At 39.3% G+C, this 20,894-nt stretch overlaps 1 protein-coding gene across 2 annotated transcripts in view; it reads right to left on the bottom strand.

Moving 5' to 3' along the window:
- gulp1b (GULP PTB domain containing engulfment adaptor 1b) overlaps positions 1-20,604 on the bottom strand; it is a 116,318-nt gene extending 95,714 nt beyond the window's left edge. The window contains exon 1 of one of the 2 annotated variants that reach the window (XM_077199409.1): positions 20,486-20,604. In XM_077199409.1, the coding sequence (XP_077055524.1) occupies positions 20,486-20,540 (55 nt within the window). In that variant the 5' untranslated portion in view covers positions 20,541-20,604. The remainder of the gene's footprint in view (positions 1-20,485) is intronic. The other variant, XM_077199408.1, reaches the window with a different exon arrangement.
- Positions 20,605-20,894: the final 290 nt, after the last annotated feature.

The following is a 20,894-nucleotide window of genomic DNA, read 5'->3' as shown; positions in this document are numbered from 1 at the left end:
TATTGCAATACATTTCATGACAAATCCTAAACAATGCATTATTAATCTTTTCAATACAGAAGTTAAACACACTGCAACTCATAACTCAACACCTTGAACTTAAACAGATTGTTAACAGTCAAAACATAGCGTTAGGTTCACCTGGAATAAACCCTGGTTTAAGTCTGAGTTAACTTTAAAGGGACCTTACCGACAGCCCACACACAGTCCATTAACTGAATTTCTTGATACATATCACACACACACACACACACGCGCATGCACGCACACACGCACGCACGCACGCACGCACGCACATTTCCAGATCATAAGGTCTGATCTGATTGATAGACATTATGCAACATGTCAAGGTGTTTAAATGGTTAGTTCATAATTTTTTTTAATGAATTTACTCACCTTCATTTTGTTCCAAACCTGTATGTCTTTCTTTCTTTTGCAGAACACAAAAGAAGATATTTTGAAGAATATTGGTAACAAAACAGGTTATGCCGAGTTCAGACTGTACGATTTTAGTCCCGATTTTGGCTCGCCGACAGGTTGAGAAATCGCAGACAAATGCCCGAAATCACAGGCTAATCGGTGCTCGTTCACGCGAGTCACAATCATGCAGTGTGAATGAGCAAAGACGCGATCTGAGAGAATCGCCGACGAGTCACCGACGCCTGTGTGATATTTGGCATGCTAAATATCTGGACCTGTCGGCGATTCACAATCCTGCTGTGTGAAAAGTGTTCTGACTGAAAAGAAAACTACATCGGCGATGACCGACAGCCAATGAGAGAGCAAGATACAGGACAGCAGGATGTTCAGGGAGGAGTTATAGACCAGAATATCAGTATTTTAATAGATAGGCCTATATTTACAATTATATCAAACAGAAACAAAGCACAAACATTTGCATGACCAGCAGCAACAGCAGGACATTTGTAAAATTATTTATTTACCCCCAACTCTCTTTGCAAAACACAGTCCTTGCTCCCCTCGTCTTCCCAACCATTTCCTCCTGCATAAACTGTTTATTTTTCTCATTTTCGCTGCAAATCAGCCTACAGACAATTTGGATCGCAATCTTCTTGTAGGCTATCATTTTTAATTACAAATTCAGTGTCGGCCGAGAACTCTGGTCTCACGCACGAGTGATCTTCCGTTATTTCCTTATCACTTCTCGCGTTTGTTTGGTTGTGAAACGTAGTTTGCGGACCAGGGAGAAGTTGTCGGCGATTCTTTCTTTTGTAAAGTCATGCAGTGTGAAACCTCCTGTCACCGATCCATCGTGCAGTGTGAACACACCAGCAACTGAATGTTACCCCAGATAGTCACGCAGTGTGAAAACAACAGTTTATTTTGAAAATCATGCAGTCTGAACTCGGCATTAGGTGATCACTGACTTTCATTGTATTGACAAAAAATGCCACATTTCTCAAAATATCTCTTTTATGTTCCACAAAAGATACTGTAGAAAGTAATTTGGGGTGAGTAAATGACAACAGAATTTTCAATTTTAGGTGAACGGTTTACAAGGGACCATTCTGTTATGATGAGTGCTGTTGAGGAACAACTAGGGTCAATAATGTATAAGAGTATACAGAGTAACGAAATGCAGTATGCTAAGTAAAAGAAATGTAATTTTTTTCCCATGTAATTTCTGTAGCTGTTCCTGGACCGGGACTGGCATTATTTGAGTTTTTTTCCATGCCAGTCTATCATAGTAGTATTATTGTCACGTTTTATCCCAGGGATGAAGGTGGGCGAAGTAGACTCAAATTTATGAACAAAGAAAAATCAGGCAGTGCACTAACAACGAACACAAGCAACGGTGTGCCATGCAAAACAATACCGGAAAATAACCGTGGGAAACAGAGGAGCTTTAATACACAAAGTGACAAATTTAATTACAAACAGTTGTGCTCATCAAATGGATATCCATGACAACTGATAGTGGCGGGAAACTAGAACAAAGGAAACAGGTAACTAAAGAGAAACAAACTGAGGGTACGTTTACACGACAACAATATGCTTAATGGAGTTTTTCCTTTGAGTTTTCCGCATCCAGACGACACAATTGTCAAAACAATCCCCATTCACACGAATCCACAACTAAAAACGCTGTCTTTGCTACCAGGCCATTTGATGGCGAATAAACACTAACTGAACATGTAATACGCATGTGCATGGCGTCATCGTCTTCAGAGGTTCGCGTTTTTGTTGTTTACACAGAGACTGTTTTCAAAAACTTGCACTTTATAACCCCTTTTCAAAATTTTGCGTTTTCAGGCACCCAAAACGTCATTGTCGTGTAAATGAATGGCCAAAATGCAAAAAAAAATTTTAAGTTTTCATTTGAAAACTGAAAATCCAATCCAACAGCAAATCCAATCAGATGTACCAGCCCTTCATTTCAAATGTACCAGCCACTAAATTAACTCTTTGCTTTACATGCTAGTCAGAGGGGCTCTTCCTACCTAGATGAATGATAACGCCAGAATAAGCATTTAAGGGTTAAATGAGGAGAGCAGCAATCATCAAACATCCTATTCTATTATACAGGTTTGGTTAATAAATCCTTCATTTCAACGTTAATTTGTCCAAACACTTAAAAAGCATTGTTGAAAACAGAGATGGCCTAGCAATTTTAGTTTATTGTTCACACAAACATTTCATTTTAGCCAAACAATACACACATTTATACAGCAAAGCTGCCAATCATATGTCACTCCTTTTCACCACAAGTGATAACCTTGAGATGTCCAATTCTTTTTGTTTTACAACAAACTGTATGTAATTATTCTTCCATAATTTATTATTTGTGCCATCGGGAGGCATAACACAGATTAAGTTAAGTGGTTGGCATAGTTTCCCTTTATATAACAAATACAATAAGTTCAAGTGTTGAATAGAGAGCAGCTGCACAGTACATAAAGCATTTGGAATTGAACCAAACATGAATAATACCCTGCTGAAGTTAAAAAAGAAACTGACCCAGTAAAGACATGTGACAGTTGCCTAAACAACAGAAATGCACAATATCGTTCACGAGAGCCCAAATACTGTGAGGGATTATAGTTTTGCTAATCTCAGCCTCATTCCACTTCTTTTTCTGCACAGAGTTATGCTTCCTGTTTTCTCCTAGACAGGAAACAGTGTAATGAGGGCATTCTAAAGGAGGCAATGGGCGTCTCCGGGAGAAAAAAAGACTTTCCTGCCAAAGTCTACAATGTTATTTGGACCGCTCCCAGAGAGACACTCCCAGGAAGTCTCAGGGTAGACACCTTATTCACCTTCCCTGAATCTCTTCCTGACATTCTTAAGCGACAATACCATATGCCTTTCATCTCGCATGGCTTGTGTTCCTATAAGCACCTCTGATTTTTTTAAACGCATGTTTGTCAGACTGTGGATCTTTTAACAAATGTCATATTTCTCCTACACTGTCCTGGATTTAGTTTGACACTAAACTCTCAAACTTCCGCCTTTAGGGAAGGTCATTTTGGTGGACTATTTTTAGAACTCTACGTCTTTGTTCAGACAATATAATTTTTTTTAGATAATTTGATGCAAATACATTTAGTTTTTGACAGTACAAAAAATAAAACATTAATAAACAACAAAAACAACAAAAATGCAAATTGTGCAATATAATTCAAATACACTAATTTTTGCTCTCTCTTTCCTCATATAGCGAACAATGTTCATTATTTAGTGAGTAGCAAATGAGTGAATGAGCTAGCAGTTTTAAAGTACACATGAATGTGTAAAACACACTTATGTTCTTTTATGTGTCTCTTGAGTTCAGCAATGCAGTGAGATGTCATGATAGACAAGGGCATCTTCCTTCCTCTCTTTCTACACTGACAGCTCTGAGAAAATCTCTTACTGTCGTTACTAGCAGCTGATGTACATACACCAAATATTGCCTGAACAAACGGATCAGATTTTTCACTTGAAAAATAAATGATGTGTGGTGATCTAGCTTCACAATTATACTTTTGTTTCCATTTTCCCTAATTTTTCTGGAAGCTAATCTACTATCTGTCTACAAACCCTTCCCTTTTACCATTTCAGTCCCAATGCCTATAGCTGCTATTGATATCTTCTCATTCTTAATCTAAATCTTAATGCTATAGAAATGGAAAAACAAAGCTTCAAAGGAGGAAAGACATTGCTGCCGATTTACTGAGGGGAAATTAGTTCATTAACACGCACAGACAATCCAAATGTTTTCTTCAAAATCAGGGTGTAGAAACATTCTCAAAATTAAATGTAAATAGCTGTGTACTGTTTATTCAGGTAACATTTATCCATAAAAAGGCTAATACAACTATTTCATGAGGGTTCAGTGAGTGTCAAAATGCTTAATTATAGCACTGAAGAGAAAGCACTACATTAATTACTTTTATTTATTGTGACCATGAGCACCAGGCTTTAATAACTTCCTTTCATGTAGTCTGTGACAGGATTATGGTGCAATAATGACAGCCCTATGATAAAACTGGGGACATTTCTGGACCACAACCATGATCAAAATAACAGTAAATTCCCGGTAGGGCATATCACGTCCTCCTGAAGAATAAATGCATGAAATAATTCAACCCACACCAGCTGTTCACTCCAGTTGATCGGTTATGAGATCAGTCACAGAAAACTGAAAACAGAAAAAGACTGATGCAGGTCCTTGCGACCACTTGAGAGACACAATGGGACTTAATGAAATCTGTCCCTTTTCTCTAATTCAGATGTGTGAATCACATCCAAATGACTGTTCATACAATAAAAAACAAATTCAAACAGGATCTCGTTTAGCTAAACGATCATCTAAGGCAATTAATCAGCATGTACAGTAAAAACCACATTAGTGTTCTCCCAAATAATTTCCTAAATAAGTCAATACAATTAATCATACCATGGTCTGCCTGAATACTGATTGGCTGAAAAAGGTGCGTTAAAACCGTGTAATGCAGTCCAGTCAGTTGATTCACCATTCAATATTAATGCTCTGTCTTCACTGAAGCACATGCATCACTTGCACATAAAGATAAGAGATTGCTATGTGCACACACAAAAACATTAAGGAGCAAAGAAACCATTTGCCATCAGTATACAGTAATGATGCGAAGGGCATAAGATTATCATCATGCATGATTTTCATTATCTTTATCAGACACCTTGGGTCTGAGAAAACTTTTGTGAAGAAACATCTGAGTGAATGAATTGACATCATGTCCGCTAATCTTGAATATGTTTATCATTAAACATTAATTTTGGAGTTTTTGGCTATATTTGCAAAGAATTTTCCAACTGGTAGGATTCAGCTTATGGGACTGCTCTTTCATTTGTATGGTATCTGTCGTAAAACATAATGGGGAAAGAAAAAAATATTGGCAGATAAATTTAGTAGAGAAATTGGCTTGTTGAGTGAAAAAGTGCATTGCAAACCCTGAATTTAATCTTCCCCTCTTCTGTAGCTCAAATTTATCTTTCACACTTCTGTGTATTCAAACTTGCCACATAGTGGTCAGACATGTGACATGCAATCGTTCCTCAGACAAAGCTATTGAATGGCTTGAGAAGGCTAGGAATGCAACGCACAAGTTGTGTGGACTACATTCATGACAAGTTTGTAGTGCTTTTTGTCATTTGAGAGCTTGACAGCCACAGTTCTTCATTCAAATACATGTTTAGAAGAGTAACTGGTATACATTCTTCAATATTTCTCCTTTCACAAATTCGCACTTACAAATCAGATATAGTACAACATATGCACATTTGGCGTGCTGTCCGAGGAGAAGAGCTCCGTGCTTGGATTTTGGCCAGGTTCGGGTTACAGAGTGCCCACCCCCCTCCCTCCCTCCCTCCCTCCCTCCCTTCCTCCCTTATTGTTATACCTTATTGTAAAATGTTACAGAGTTTTTTCTACAGGTCATTTGCCTGCCACCCCACCTCATATAATTATACAGCATTTTGCCATAATCACACACATCTGTAAAAGCACATGCTTATGGTTTCTTATTATGACGGTGTTATAAGTCACACATAACCAAATGCATCAATACCAATATTCCTAATAACAAAATGAAATTAAGCAGGCAAATAAAATGAAGAATTGGCCATAACTTGTTTACTCGTTTATTTTTAGATCGATAGGGCACCACGCTCGACAGGTTTGTAAAGAATCATAGGATTTGTGAGCTAAATGTTATGTGGATTCAGGAGATGAACCCAAATGCAGACAGAGTGCGATGAACACAAGGTTTATTGGTAACAAAACAAGAAAACAAAACCCACGAGGGGGCAAAATACGGACAGGGCAGGGAAACTTAGACTGACAAGACTAGACTATACGAAAACAAACAATACTACTAATAAAATGTTCACAACGACACGACCTTCCACAAAGTACTCACAGGTAAGATAAGCACGGAGAATGATGCACACATTGTTTGACACAATGAACCGACACAGGACAGCAAACACAAGGGGATTAAATAGGGAACACTAATGACGAGGACAGGTGAAACTGACTAGACAATAATGACAAGACGAGGATAACAAAGGGGCGGGGTAACGTAACGAGAAAAGGCCATGTGCTTGTACACAAAACATGGGTCTGTCATGATTCTGCCACAAGACCAGGGAAATCAAAAGACATGATGGCAGAATCATGACACTAAATCAGGAATGAGCCTGTTCCTCATACAAAAGCTTTACACTTGTTGCTTTACTTAAAATTCACATTTTCAGTTTAAACGGAAGCCTATTGGTTTCTACGCTTCAGTGGAATCAAGTGGACAACTCATTAGACTCATGCAGCACCTGCTCCAGTCAATTACAATTTAAATCTCAAAAAATTCTAATCTAATTTGGAAGAGACAGCACGTAGACACGAAGTCAGATGCTGATTCACTGACAGGAAATGAAGCATCAGATGCCGTTGAGTGATTATCTCTGTCTGGATATTTTGAATGAGAGTGCTATGGACCCGCTCAGCATTCAGTCTTTGTATTGCACATGTTCTTGTCTATTTTGTGCATGCCGAATGCTGTTTGTGAATGCTAAAGTGATATTGACAATTACAGCTAAGGGACAGAGTTACTAATCAGTGTCTGGAAAACAAGAGCAGATCTTAAAATGTATATGGTAATTTCTATGTTTCTGAAGATCAAAATGCCAGAAACATCTGTTAAGGATGGGAATGTTTCTATTGGGCAACTAAGGACACGTTGCTAATTTGCTCATGCTCAGGGTAAAACTTGCTGGCAAACTCAATAAATAATACCTCCCTGTGCACTAAGGAAAAACAAAGCTAATCTAGGGTAAATTCAGAGGCTCAGATCTCGCTAGACGAAAACATTGCAAATTATTTGTCATTCAAATTATGTCTCATTTGAGGTGTTCTTTATAATGAGTGTGTGAGCCTGTGCAGGGTTACAGGGTTCTCAAGTCTCACGCATTGGCCGTGAGACACACGCAATTTAACTAGTTCACACGCTCACACGCCACACCGTGTATTTTTCACGCTGAAAAGGCAATGCCAACCAAGTTGTCCTGCCAGCTTTATATATAACGTTGTATACGAGGCGCAGGCACACAAAGTGAAGTTTCTTGCCACCAGCACGTATTGCGGCCAGATTGCGTTCGTTACTAGGCAACATAGATGCGCGAACACACGGAAGTTGACGGAACATTCTCGGCCATCGTACGTTCGTTACTAGGTAACCAACAACATTGCGCGAACACACGCCGTGATGGAGAAGGTAAGTTGGAAGAAAGCTCGTCTAACATTTTTAGGCTAGAACATTTAATATATAGCCCATCGTATACATTATTATTGATGCAGTCAAAAACTCTACAACTACTTTGCAACCAGGCCAGAAGCTTTGGCTCAGTTTGGCTAGCTTACGTTATCTGAATCTAAGGGAAATGTTAGTGGGTATGGGAAGGAATGAAGATGTATTTCTTCATTTTATTTTAAATATATACACACCTTAATACTCTAATATGTCCATTTGTTCACAATGTCCCACCACACAATAAAACATTATACCATTTCGACTAGACGCATTCAAAATGCAAAAAGAATAGTTTTTCCAAACAGTTTGGAGCAATTTGTTATATTTTTGTAATTTTGAAATATAACATTAAAGAGTATTTTTGATGTGATGAATTGCTCTGTCATTTATCAGATTTACCAATTGTTATAATTTCAATTTGTGCTGGTTAATTATGAACAATGGGTAAATTGGGGGGCGGGGATGGGCAGGGGCGGGGCTCCATTAGGGCTCCTCCCACTGATCTATATAGAATGACTGGATAGCATGACGTTCTAAACTGCCATCAGGCAGTGAAGCCACCGGAAGTGTTCGAGTGGCCATCTTACGATTCCCTACCAGCAGAGGGCTCCAACGGCCGTTATACAGATTTTGGTTGCTTCGACGGTACTTTTGAGATGACCCGCTGTCCAGCATACAAGTGTAAAACGACGTTCACAAAAGGATATAGAAAAACTGCCCACAGGTTGTAATTCAAGCCCTATACATGAATATCAGATGATGTCACCAACGTCTCCTCACTGACGTCACTCAATGCTAAAACTTGTCTTCCGCCATCTTGAGTACCTGATTCGGCAAGATCGATACGTCAGTCGCAAAGGAACTAGAGCTTATTCTCTGGCCGAGCCCGAACTTGCGAGCCGATATTTCCCGTGACTATCCTCGGGCCGGGCCCTTGATCTAGAGATGAGCACTCCCAATGCAAAAGATTGCAGCGCGGGACTAGATTTGATGGCCGAGTGCGAGCGGCAATGCACTCTCTGTGTGTGTGCGCGTTGCAGGGAGCATAAAACGATTCGCGGGACTCCTGCAAATTAGAAATATCTATGAATAAAACATATAAAAACTAATACATTTTTGCAGAAAAGCAACAAGAACTAAAACAAAATAGAAACGATTTACAGGGCAGAGTTTCCTTTTAAAACACGTTTGCAGCCTTGAACGATGTAGCCAATCACAGACATACGTGTTGATTTCTTCAACGCAAAGGCCAATCAGAAGTATTTAAGATAGACTCCCCTCACTGCTCAAAACCTCTATGCTCAAAACGGACTTTTTGTTCAGAGCTCTGTATGCTGACAAATCCTCTAATTGTAACAAACAAAGTGTATATATTATGAAAGATTCCTTGTGCAGTCAGCTTAATTGATATTAACAGAGATGTGAGATCGCGATTAAATGATGACAGCTTTTTAGGAATTATTAAGGGAGCGCACTTTGCGCGCATTCAGTCAAAATCCTTCAAACATATCATGCCCAACCATGCACGCAGCTGCTTGCTTTTATGTTATAACAGTGGTTTGTGTGTGCAAACTCTCTGTGCAGTGTTCATGTTGTCTGTGGTGAGTGGATGTAAATGATAATGAGCTTACGCTAGCTTAGGGGTGTGCGATATCACGTAAAATATATTAAAATATATCCACCTTCTGCTTTTGAAGAAATGTCGTAGTATCGTGCATTCTATCAGTTGCAGTTCTGGCGCCTCCGTCTCAGCATAGGCTACAACGCGACGTATATTCACATCAAATCTTAACGCAAAGGAACGGGACAATGCAGTTCACATAAGTTCATTATTTGCATGTGCTAACAAGTCATTCACGTGTTGATGCGCGGTTCTAACGAGCGCTTTTCTGAGCGAGTACACCCGAAGCGCATGCGCACTAAGCCTGTCTAACAACAGCGACAGGTTACTGAACGAAGTTATCTTTCTAGTCTTATTGCGCGAATACTGTCAAATACACACAGGGTTTACATAAACAAAGTTGGTTATGTATAAAGTGAAACAAACTAATGCCGTCAGTATTGTAGATAGTACTTGGCAGGTACTCAAGATGGCGGCAGTCAACTGGAAAAAGAGCGGATGACGTAAGAGGTCATGTGACTGATATTCATGTATAAGTAGTAATTTATATGTACAATTGACCCTTCGCTAAGCCACGCCCGAAAACCGCCACTGGCCAATCGTGTCTTAGCAACCGTAACTAGGCGCGGGAGGTCTGGCAAGCTTTCGAGCGAGTGAAACATGCCGAAACGTTGTGCGTATGGATTGTGCTAATCTGATACCCGGTATCCTAAAAGTTTGGACGGGGGAGTGTAAATTTTTTCCTTCCCGACAATCAAAAAGCCAAGGTGAGATACTATGTGCGTGGATCAAGCAGTGTGGGAGAACCCATTCACATCTAAGTGTCGACAGGATTAACAAAAACACCTTTTGCTTGGAAGTTGGAAATAATGACGGTTCTTTGTTCATAATGCATATATTTTAACGTAAAATAAGACGATTAAAGACAAGACGGAGGCTCACTGACATACTTTAAAATATTTCAGCATTTTGTTAATCGACGGCCTAACTACCCCTGAGTAACTTTAACCCAATCCGATCGCGGCTCTCCCGGTGTTAGTGTTATTCCACAAGATTTATGGATAAACTGTTTGATTTATAATTATTAGATTAGTTTCACATTTCACTTACCCTTCTGTGCACGAATATAGCTGTTCCTCGATTCGTGTGTTTCCCATGTGAATGGTCAGCGTATGAGGTATGGCTGCTGCGACTATAGGCTTTAGCTTCAATTTTTATTAAATTATTCTCTAATCGGTTGCATATTATGTCGTGGATATATCCCTCAAATGCATACTGCAGTCCCTTTTGTCTTGCTCTCTCAGATATTTCACATTTTCGCCAAAAATTACAAATTATCTCATTGGGAATGTCTGACAACGGTGCATACACACTGTAATAGATGTGCTAGACGCGAAAGCTCGACAGGCGTAGCAACAGTAACTAAGGAGGGCGGGGCTTAGCGAAGGGTCAATTGTTGCTATTCCAGTGTTGTTTTCTCCGAGGCAAGAGTAACTTAATTCTTCTACTAGTGTTGTCAAAAGAACAGGTAATGTTACTTTGGTAAGTTACCAAGTCGGTATTGAAATTTTGAAAATGGGACGATACCAGCATTTCTGCAGTACCGGGTAACTTATATTCTTGGGACCCACTAATAGCTGCTTTCAAATGCTTCAGTGTTTATCTAAGCGCGATCGAGGTTCCAGACTAACTTTTTTACTAGGAGCATTTCAGCCAATGTAGCCTATACCACAATGTATTATACTATTGTCTGTGAATAGTATAATAGTAGTATAATAGTATAAACCGCAAAAAACTTGGCTATTAACCCTGAATGTTCTGCCTGTCTCTGTGGGAATGAATGGCGCAGACGTGCGGTTTAATTTACCACACACACACACACACACACACACACACACACACACACACACACACACACACACACACACACACACACACGGACACACACACACACAAGCACGCGTGACGCTTGCGCAGGTTTCAGTCTCTGCTGCCGATATGAGGACATGATGAACTTCCTCTCCAGAGCCGATCTGAGAGCAAAGACTGTAAAAAAATATGGACGTAGTGTCCATTACGTCACCCGTAGGTTTCTGAGGAGCGTTTTTGAAGCCTAAAGTGGGCGGAGTCGCTCGTCGCCATCTGGGAAGCGCGTCAAAGCGCGTCACTCCCGGATAAACGAAAATGGGCAAAAAGGCGGGACGTGGGTGGAGTTGAGGTGCCTGGATGCTGAAACTACGCCCGCCTAGCTCGACGTGATCGAGTTTGCTCAGGCTAAGCTAATGCGCTACTGGTCTCGCGCTAAAGTGACAGCTGACTTGAAGTAGACCTAAAGCCAATAGTTAAAGTTCATGTTTTTGGCCTTTGAAATACTATAATAGTTAAAAGACATAACTAACCGTGAGACTATGTGTATTGTGATGCATTATTATTTTCATGCAGTAACTTACAATATTTGCTCTGAGCGTGTGTGTTAGTGTGACAGTGATTCATGCGCATACATGTCGGTCAGCGCGGCATCGCACGTCAAGTTCGTAGAGAGCTTATTTCAGTCCATTTTCAATTCTGATAGATATTACCTAAGAAGTTCAAGTAATGCACTAGAAATCCGAGCTCATTTAAAGGAACGAAGAAAAAGCACTGACACCTGCAGGATTTCATCTGACGGTACTTTTTATTGAACACTAAAAAGTTAAATAAGCATACTATAGTCTATCTGCTCCGTAAAATCAACGGCACCGCAGAACGAGTGTGGCCTCTAGATATTAGACGTTTTAAAATCTGAACTCCAAAAAGCAACGATATTGTCAGACATCCATGAGTGCATGTTCACAGAGGAAAACAACTGAAGAACAGCGCTGGTTGTTCTCTCGATACTCGACAACGACGGAATCCAACGGCGTGGGCGAAGGTATAAGGGCGGCGTGTAATAAACTGTATAAAATAATCCCAAAAAAAGTACAAACACGGCAGAGATGACAAGTTCAGCAGCTGGAATCAGCTGAGGTGACATGATGGCTAACAGAGAGCAGACAAATGGCTAGTAACAGCAGCGGCAATCCACCTGTCACTCAAGTGGCCACGCCCTTGATTATGCAGCATTTTAAGGCTTAATATAATTTAAACGGATGAGTTCTAAAAAAAATTCACCCCCCTCACAGTTACCATGAAGGGCAAAATTAGCTGTATAGACCAAAACAACTTAGAACACCACGCTGTAAACATATTTTTTTCTGCGGTGAAGTTGGGCATTTTAACATGGGGGAGATACAGATTTGACTCACTTTTGCTGCCAGCCTCAAGCGGCCAGGCGATGAATTGCAGTTTAATTCACTTCCGTGTTGGTTTCAAGAGAGAGACAGGGAATTTGCCGCTTGTCTGAGAGTCACTTCATGAGCATTTTACCGCTTCATTTGAGAAAAACTATCGTCATATCATAACACACACAGAAACTCAAAAGTCTTCACTGCAACCCGTCAAAATAAAAGTTCGGTTTAGCTTGAAGAAATTGCCTGAAATAATTATATTTGCCTACTGTTGTACAGTAGATTTAGCTACATCTTAATGTAATGCAATTTTTAATAAGCAGGACTAATTTTCGACTTTAAACAAATATCCATTTAAAAATACTTAGGGTGGTTGAGTGGTAATAATGTACAGGGAGACTTTAGATTTTAAAATGGTGTCTCCTTAGGCAATGTTTTCTCAAGTCAAATCATACAATTTCCTATTGATTCAATAGAACGCGTGAGTTCACTAGGGAATACCAATATGGCGGCGCGGTGGCTTCACTGTTTATGACGTCATGAGCTATCCAGTCTTTCTATATAGATCAGTGGCTCCTCCCCTAACCGCATGTGATCTCACTCCAAGCTTTTGATAAAACTTGAGAACCCTGGGGTTAGAATATATGTCTGTGTGAGAATGTAACATTTATGATAATATTTAAATTTCTATACATTTAATATTTATTTTACTATTCATTTTTAATTTATTTATTTTTATTTGACTTATAATACTAAACAAATGTGCACCTTAATGTAATTTATGTCAATCCTAATGAATCTGATTTCAGATTACCCTAACCTTTGCAATCCAATTATAAATTCACATGTGCATTACATGTTTCTGAGCAAAACAATGCATGTGCAATGCCAGGTCGCCACATTCAGAAAGTCACAGCAATATTGTCAATGAAATTCCCTGTTAAATTGGTTATTTAAAGGGGTCATCGGATGCAAATTTTTTATTTTATTTTGTCTTTGCCGTGTGTGGACATAACCACCATAAAATGAAAAAAATCCATTCACTCCTTTTTTTTAATCCTCAAAAATCCTAAACACTCTCAATAATCAAGCCGTTTGGATTTTCTGAGCAAGATGATGTTATATTGCTCATGCTCCGACCACGACCACTGACAGACTGTCCCGTGTTCAGGCTTTTTGAGAATTAAAAAAATAAAGGAGAGAATGTATTTTTTTCATTGTATGGTGGTTATGTCCACACACTGCAAAGACACATTTATATGCAAACACAATATAAAAGTGAATTATGCATCCGATGATCCCTTTAATGCAGTGACTTCTCTGAAGGGTTCAGTTCAGTTCAGTTCATTTAGTGAATGGTTTATCAAACTGATTCATACAGATAGCTCATGGGTATGTGAGGCTGATTCATTAAAAGAACTAGCTCTAAAGAGTCATTGGTTCGTGAATTTGTGAAGAGAACAAAGGAAAGTCAAGTTGATTTGGCATTATTTTTCTCACATTTATTTCACATTTATCACATTCAATCAGACACACTTTTTTACTGAGGTGAAGAAATATATTCAAAAAGGTGCAGCGAACACTGCAATGTTTAGATAGCACCACAGTGTTTTTAAGGGAAATAGACATAACAATTGTTATAATTGTTTCTGCATAGAATGTTGTAAAATCGAAAAAATTACACACTTAAAGGGTCATTCCGCCGGTGGAGACATGAATATGTATTGAAAGTGGGTCATATATGTAGTAGAATAGTATCATAAATTTCTAATATGGGACCTTCTTGGCCGATAAAAGGCAGAAAATGACTTTTTAGTGCTTGTGGATTGTAGACAACAATCCCCATAGTGCATTGCAATGCTCAGCTCCGCAGACCACTCCCACTACAGTAGCTAGCTTAACTGCAAGATATTTGTGCAATGAACCTGCCACGTTAGCGTGTTAACAAAATGAAAATAAACTTACTTTACAGAAAGACGACCATTTGACCCTGTAGACTTTGGCTGACGTTGCCAGTTGACCTTAGGCATTCTAAAGTAGGTCTCCAGGACGCCGCTATCCATATGGGGTGCGAAACTCGGGTGAGCAACAACACACACGTCCGTGTCATCCTCCGATTCCGTAGCACCGCTGGAATTCTCGGCAGCAGACAGACTCTTGTTCTCTGTCCATTGGCGCAGAGTGAGAGCACAGGCACCACCAATCTGCCCCAGCTCGAGCCATTGCGGGCTCCTCGTAGGCGGCAGGCAGATCGTCTGCATCGGCTGTGGTGGCAGCAGCTTCAGCCGCCTCCGGTTCCTCCATAGCCCTCATCTGCTCGTCGCTATACTGTGGCTCATAAAGGTAGCCACGAACATCCGTTTCTACCATAACTTCGTCAAAATCCAGATCCTCCATAATGCATCCGCCTGTGTATTCAGTACCTTCGTCCATATTTTCAAAAAGTTTCTCCCGGTGAAATCAAACGCACTGGCACTGATCTGATAGGTCTGTTAGCGCATTAGGTCCAACCCCCTATGGGCGGGTTTGAAAGGGTGGGAACTAGTGCTTGTAGTCTTCACAGAAATCCCCCCCCCCCCCCCTTTTTTTACACTTCGTCCTACAATGACTTAAAATGACGATTTTTACGTCATTGTAGGAGGAAGTGAAAAAGGTAAATAGAGGATTTTTCTCCTCTCAGGGGAAAATGAAAGAGTGTTGCACGACCATTCAATAGTATGACTGGATTTCTAGCAATGGAAATCTTAATGCAAATGGATGGAGTGACCCTTTAATATTTAAAAGAGAAATCTTACAAATTCTTCCTGAACCTCATTTGTTTTGACTGCATACTCATAAAACCATTCTCACACTTTTTGACAATTAAAGAAGCTCTTCATTATAAAAGAATATTCTCTCTAAAAAGTGTGTGCTTTGCTTCCTTTTAGCCTGTAACAGCAGGAAGTAATCAGTGGCCAGTGTTCATATCAGTTCTCCTAAGACAAAGCCAATCAGGTTACCATCGGACAGCATTCTATGAAGGCCATCAGACCAAACTCTAACCATTCTTGAGTCCAAATCCCATGCCAAAACTCAATCCCATAAGACCCAATAAAGAACAGAACCAAACAACGGCATTGGAAACAAACCACTCAAGTACAGGAGAAGTAAAATCTTTAAATCAAGCAATAGCAATCAATTACTGACAGCAATGATTATGAGATTATATGTCCTGCTGGACATGGCTCCAAAGATTGATTTCACATACACTCACCTAAAGGATTATTAGGAACACCTGTTCAATTTCTCATTAATGCAATTATCTAATCAACCAATCACATGGCAGTTGCTTCAATGCATTTAGGGGTGTGGTCCTGGTCAAGACAGTCTCCTGAACTCCAAACTGAATGTCAGAATGGGAAACAAAGGTGATTTAAGCAATTTTGAGCGTGGCATGGTTGTTGGTGCCAGACGGGCCGGTCTGAGTTTTTCACAATCAGCTCAGTAACTGTGATTTTTACGCACAACCATTTCTAGGGTTTACAAAGAATGGTGTAAAAGGGAAAAACATCCAGTATGCGGCAGTCCTGTGGGCGAAAATGCCTTGTTGATGCTAGAGGTCAGAGGAGAATGGGCCGACTGATTCAAGCTGATAGAAGAGCAACTTCGACTGAAATAACCACTCGTTACAACCAAGGTATGCAGAAAAGCATTTGTGAAGCCACAACACGCACAACCTTGAGGTGGATGGGCTACAACAGAAGAAGACCCCACCGGGGTCTCTCCACTACTCATCTACACTACAAATAGGAAAAAAGAGGCTACAATTTGCAAGAGCTCACCATAATTGGACAGTTGAAGACTGGAAAAATGTTGCCTGGTCTGATGAGTCTCGATTTCTGTTGAGACATTCAGATGGTAGAGTCAGAATTTGGCGTAAAAAGAATGAGAACATGGATCCATCATGCCTTGTTGCCACTGTGCAGGCTGGTGGTGCTGGTGTAATGTTGTGGGGGATGTTTTCTTGGCACACTTTAGGCCCCTTAGTGCCAATTGGGCATCGTTTAAATGCCACGGCCTACCTGAGCATTGTTTCTGACCATGTCCATCCCTTTATGGCCACCATGTACCCATCCTCTGATGGCTACTTCCAGCTGGATAATGCACCATGTCACAAAGCTCGAATCATTGGTTTCTTGAACAAGACAATGAGTTCACTGTACTAAAATGGCCCCCACAGTCACCAGATCTCAACCCAATAGAGAATCTTTGGGATGTGGTGGAACGGGAGCTTCGTGCCCTGGATGTGCATCATCAATGCCACGTAGAATTAATGCAGTTCTGAAGGCGAAAGGGGGTCAAACACAGTATTAGTATGGTGTTCCTAATAATCCTTTAGGTGAGTGTATGCTTACATGAGAAATACCTGGTGACCTGTCACCTGTCATTACATTACAGCATCAATTTTTGTAGATACTGTATGGAAACAGACATTGAAGCCAGAGATGGGGGACTCGAGTCACATGACTTGACTCGAGTCGCAAATTTAAGGACTTGAGACTTGCTTGATTAAATTAAGAAAATGAATCGACTTTGACTTGAGATCAATGACTTGAGACTTTACTTGACTTGAACTGTATGACTCGAGAATGACTTGATATACATTTATCATCGCAACATCAATTGATGAACAAAATGAAAGCAACGGAACCATTGACGCCAGTCATCAGATTCTGCGCGATTGCGTGACACTGCACAAGCCCAGAAAAAACATACATCGTGAGCGCGCTAAATACAAAAACATCTCCCAGCATCGTTTCTTTTTGGATATAAACACTAGAAATTGACTATATTCATACAAGAAGATTTGCTGTACGCATAATAACTGGCAAGGGATATCGGACGACCATCACAATCTCGAACAGTCGAACTTCATTCACCATGTCTAAAAGTAAGCTATGGCTTGTTTAACCTGTTTGTTATAGTTAATTTGACTATCTTTAAATCGAGAATATTGGTCAAAACAGCATGCCTCTTTATACACAATTATGTTTTCAAAAGTAGCTTAATGTTGTCAATATTCAAATGATAATTAATGATGTCATATGTTTTGTATAACATTTGCCACATTTCTTTTTAAATCATGCCTTAAAGCCAAATATGTCGTTCTTTTCAATGACAAAAAAACAACATAGAAAACTGTTAATGTTTTGTCGTGTTTTATGTTTCTCTTAAAGAAGGGTTAGATGTTATCCGGGGTTACATCTATTAGATGTTATCAAAATGCCAGCAGAATTAATATTGCACCCAAAATTCAAAATGTGGTGGAAAAAAATGCCCTTGTATGAGTTATTTTCATAATTATAACATATGATATTTTAAAAATATTTCCAGAATATTGACGCGATTGCCAATGTGATAATGATTTTATAAAACAGTTAAGTAAACAAAGATTGAATATTGTGATGTGACATTTAGACATAGCCTAATATTCCAAATATTTTCTGTTTTTGCTCGATTTCTCCAAATATTTTCTGTTTTTGCTCAATTTCTCCAATGACAATAGTTCCAAACAAGCCACAGAAAGAGTTATGCGTATTTGTGATTCAGTGACCTAGTTGCTTAGTTCCAGAACGAATCTGCCGTTTTGAACATAAGTTAAATGAATGCGTCTATGACTCGTACATTAATAAGGTAATTTGGTGCCACCTATTGGCGGTTTTAACTTCATAATTAAAAATATATAACTTGTATTAAGGGGATGCCAGTTTGAAGAATGCCTTTGGTCGCAAAGGAATTATACTTGAATTGTGAATTGTTTAATACCTTTTAATGGTCTTCTGCAATGTTTGAGGCATATTTAATTTTTCATGATTTAATGTTGGCCTAATTTCAGTTACATTTGAATTTTTCTTGTAGTAACCACTCAGCTATATGTGGAAATGCATATATTAAAAAAAAAATGTTGCAAATAAAACCATAGTCCACAACTTCTGTAGTTTTAACTTATTTTAATATATAAATTCAGTGAAATCGTCAAACGTTTGTATGACTTGCCAGTGACTTGTGACCCAAGCTACGACTTGACTTGACTTGCTTGTCATAAGGCAGTGACTTGACTTGACTTGACTTGCCAAGTGTTAATTAAAAAGAAAAATCCCATGTCCTGATAATCATTCCAAATGAATTTAAAATGCATTCTAAGACTTATGTAAATGTCTTTACTATGTAAATGACATATGGCTCTTTAAGAATATGGCAAAAATATATGCATCCTCATGAAAGACCTTTGCAAATTAAAGGAGCAGCTCACCAGAACATATTTCTGCTATAATTTACTAAGGCTTATGCCATTTAAAACCCATTTGATTTTCTATTTTCAGTTAAACAAAAAACAAGACATTTTACAAAATGCAAATGATGCACCACAGTCACCAATGGCTATGAAGCTCCAAAAAGTACCATAGAAGTATTTGTAATCTACTTCCATATATAGATTTGTCTAGGGGGAGAGGCAGAAATGGATTGTTATTCACCGAAAAGCTTCCCTGGCATTGCACCAGCCCAATATGGTTTAACTTTTCTTGCATGTAAATACCCTGAATGTTACCCAGATGGAGTTCTGATGGCATGCGAAATAAGTTCAAATAATGTATAATCCATGATATAAAATAAACATATCATGTGCTTGAAATGGCCGCTTGAGTTGCTAGTGGCAGCATGTCTCTCTGGATCTATGTGAAAGCTGTCATACATTACAAATGTTTGACACTATTCTCCTGGGGACAGTTATTAACCATCACAAATATGCATCACATGTCAAGCATGTTAATGTCAAACGGCATTTATTGTGTCTTGACTAATTGAGGGATACATTTCTGGTAATTAAGAACTTCATTTTCCATCTGTTCTGCATTCAAGTTTGGTATGGGTCCAGAAGACTTGTTGTTATTATTGCACAAAGCTAAATGGACCTTTTATTGTGCTTTATTGAGAGTCACCATGTTTTTGTTGTATGGACAGAAGCAGCTTGCCTTGGACTAGGGTTTGTAAATTACAGAATTTTTATTTAATATAAACTGTTAATTTTACGCCAGTACACCTGATTTAATCGTGCAATTTGATTTGTAATTAAATCATATGTGGAGCACGAAGGTGCATTTATTTAGCACGTTCACATTTGACTGAAATTATCAGAATTACAGTCTGTGAAAAGAGTCTGGCAGCCACAGTTATTAAAGCACAACAACATTAGCTTGCCTGAGATTGTCAGAATGTCATTATGCTGGTCTCTCGTTTTCCTCTGTCAAGGGCAGCAAACGCGGGATACAGTGTCAGCAAATTCATTATGAACATTATTCTGTCTGTGTCACAGCTGGGGTCGGTGGCTGCGCTCTGGGTCAATAGATTTGGCTAATGCACAACAGGAAAGTGTAACAAACCACGGAACAGTTAAGCCCGGTGAACGGAACAACATTAACTTTATAAAACGGCGATTAAATATACACGCAAATGCACGAGTTGCACCAATACACCTGCCATTCTATTCAATAGGCTAAATGAACATGTTTTACCACAAACATATTAGAAAATTAAGGTTTCCTTTTGATTGTTATCTATTCTATAGCACAAGTGAAATATAGCATGACAATTATAGAATAAATGTGACGCGTAAAACATCTGTTTTGTAAACAGCACGCAACAGATCTAACGTTACTCCAGCGAACTACTTATGCTTCTGCTATCTTTAAGAAATTCATATAATAAAAGCCATTAACCATATAATCACCGCAATAATAATAATCTATTTAAAGAAAGTGAAATTAACTTACAAGGAAGGCTGATTCTGTAGTTATTCCCCGCAAACCTGAACCCGTCCAGTCGCATCTGCAGCGAGTGGCTGGAATAGCGCGCGCGTGTGTCTTCCCCTCAGCGCGCACTCGAGCCGCTTAAAAAGTTTAATGACGTCAACCGGGCATTTAAAACGCCGCTTTTTTTACAGGAATGTACGACGTGCTGTCTTCATTAAAGGGACCGTGCAACTTTAAGACCAATCACTGAAATAGTGTACATATAATATACTGCTGAAGATAGTTCACTCAAAAATGACAGTTTGTCATCGTTTGCTCAACTGTGTAGTTTCTTCTGTGCAAACAAAAAAGGAGACTTCAGGGACTGTTCAATCAAACTAGGCTTTCTATGGTGTCTTAGAACTTAGAAGCAGTGTTGAGGAAAGTTACT

Source organism: Siphateles boraxobius, unplaced genomic scaffold (genome assembly GCF_051911475.1).
Source record: "Siphateles boraxobius isolate OS27281-9 unplaced genomic scaffold, OSU_SipBor_1 41, whole genome shotgun sequence".
Taxonomy (NCBI): Eukaryota; Metazoa; Chordata; class Actinopteri; order Cypriniformes; family Leuciscidae; genus Siphateles; species Siphateles boraxobius.
The sequence above is the reverse complement of the archived record's forward strand: the minus strand, read 5'-3'. Positions and strand labels throughout refer to the sequence as shown.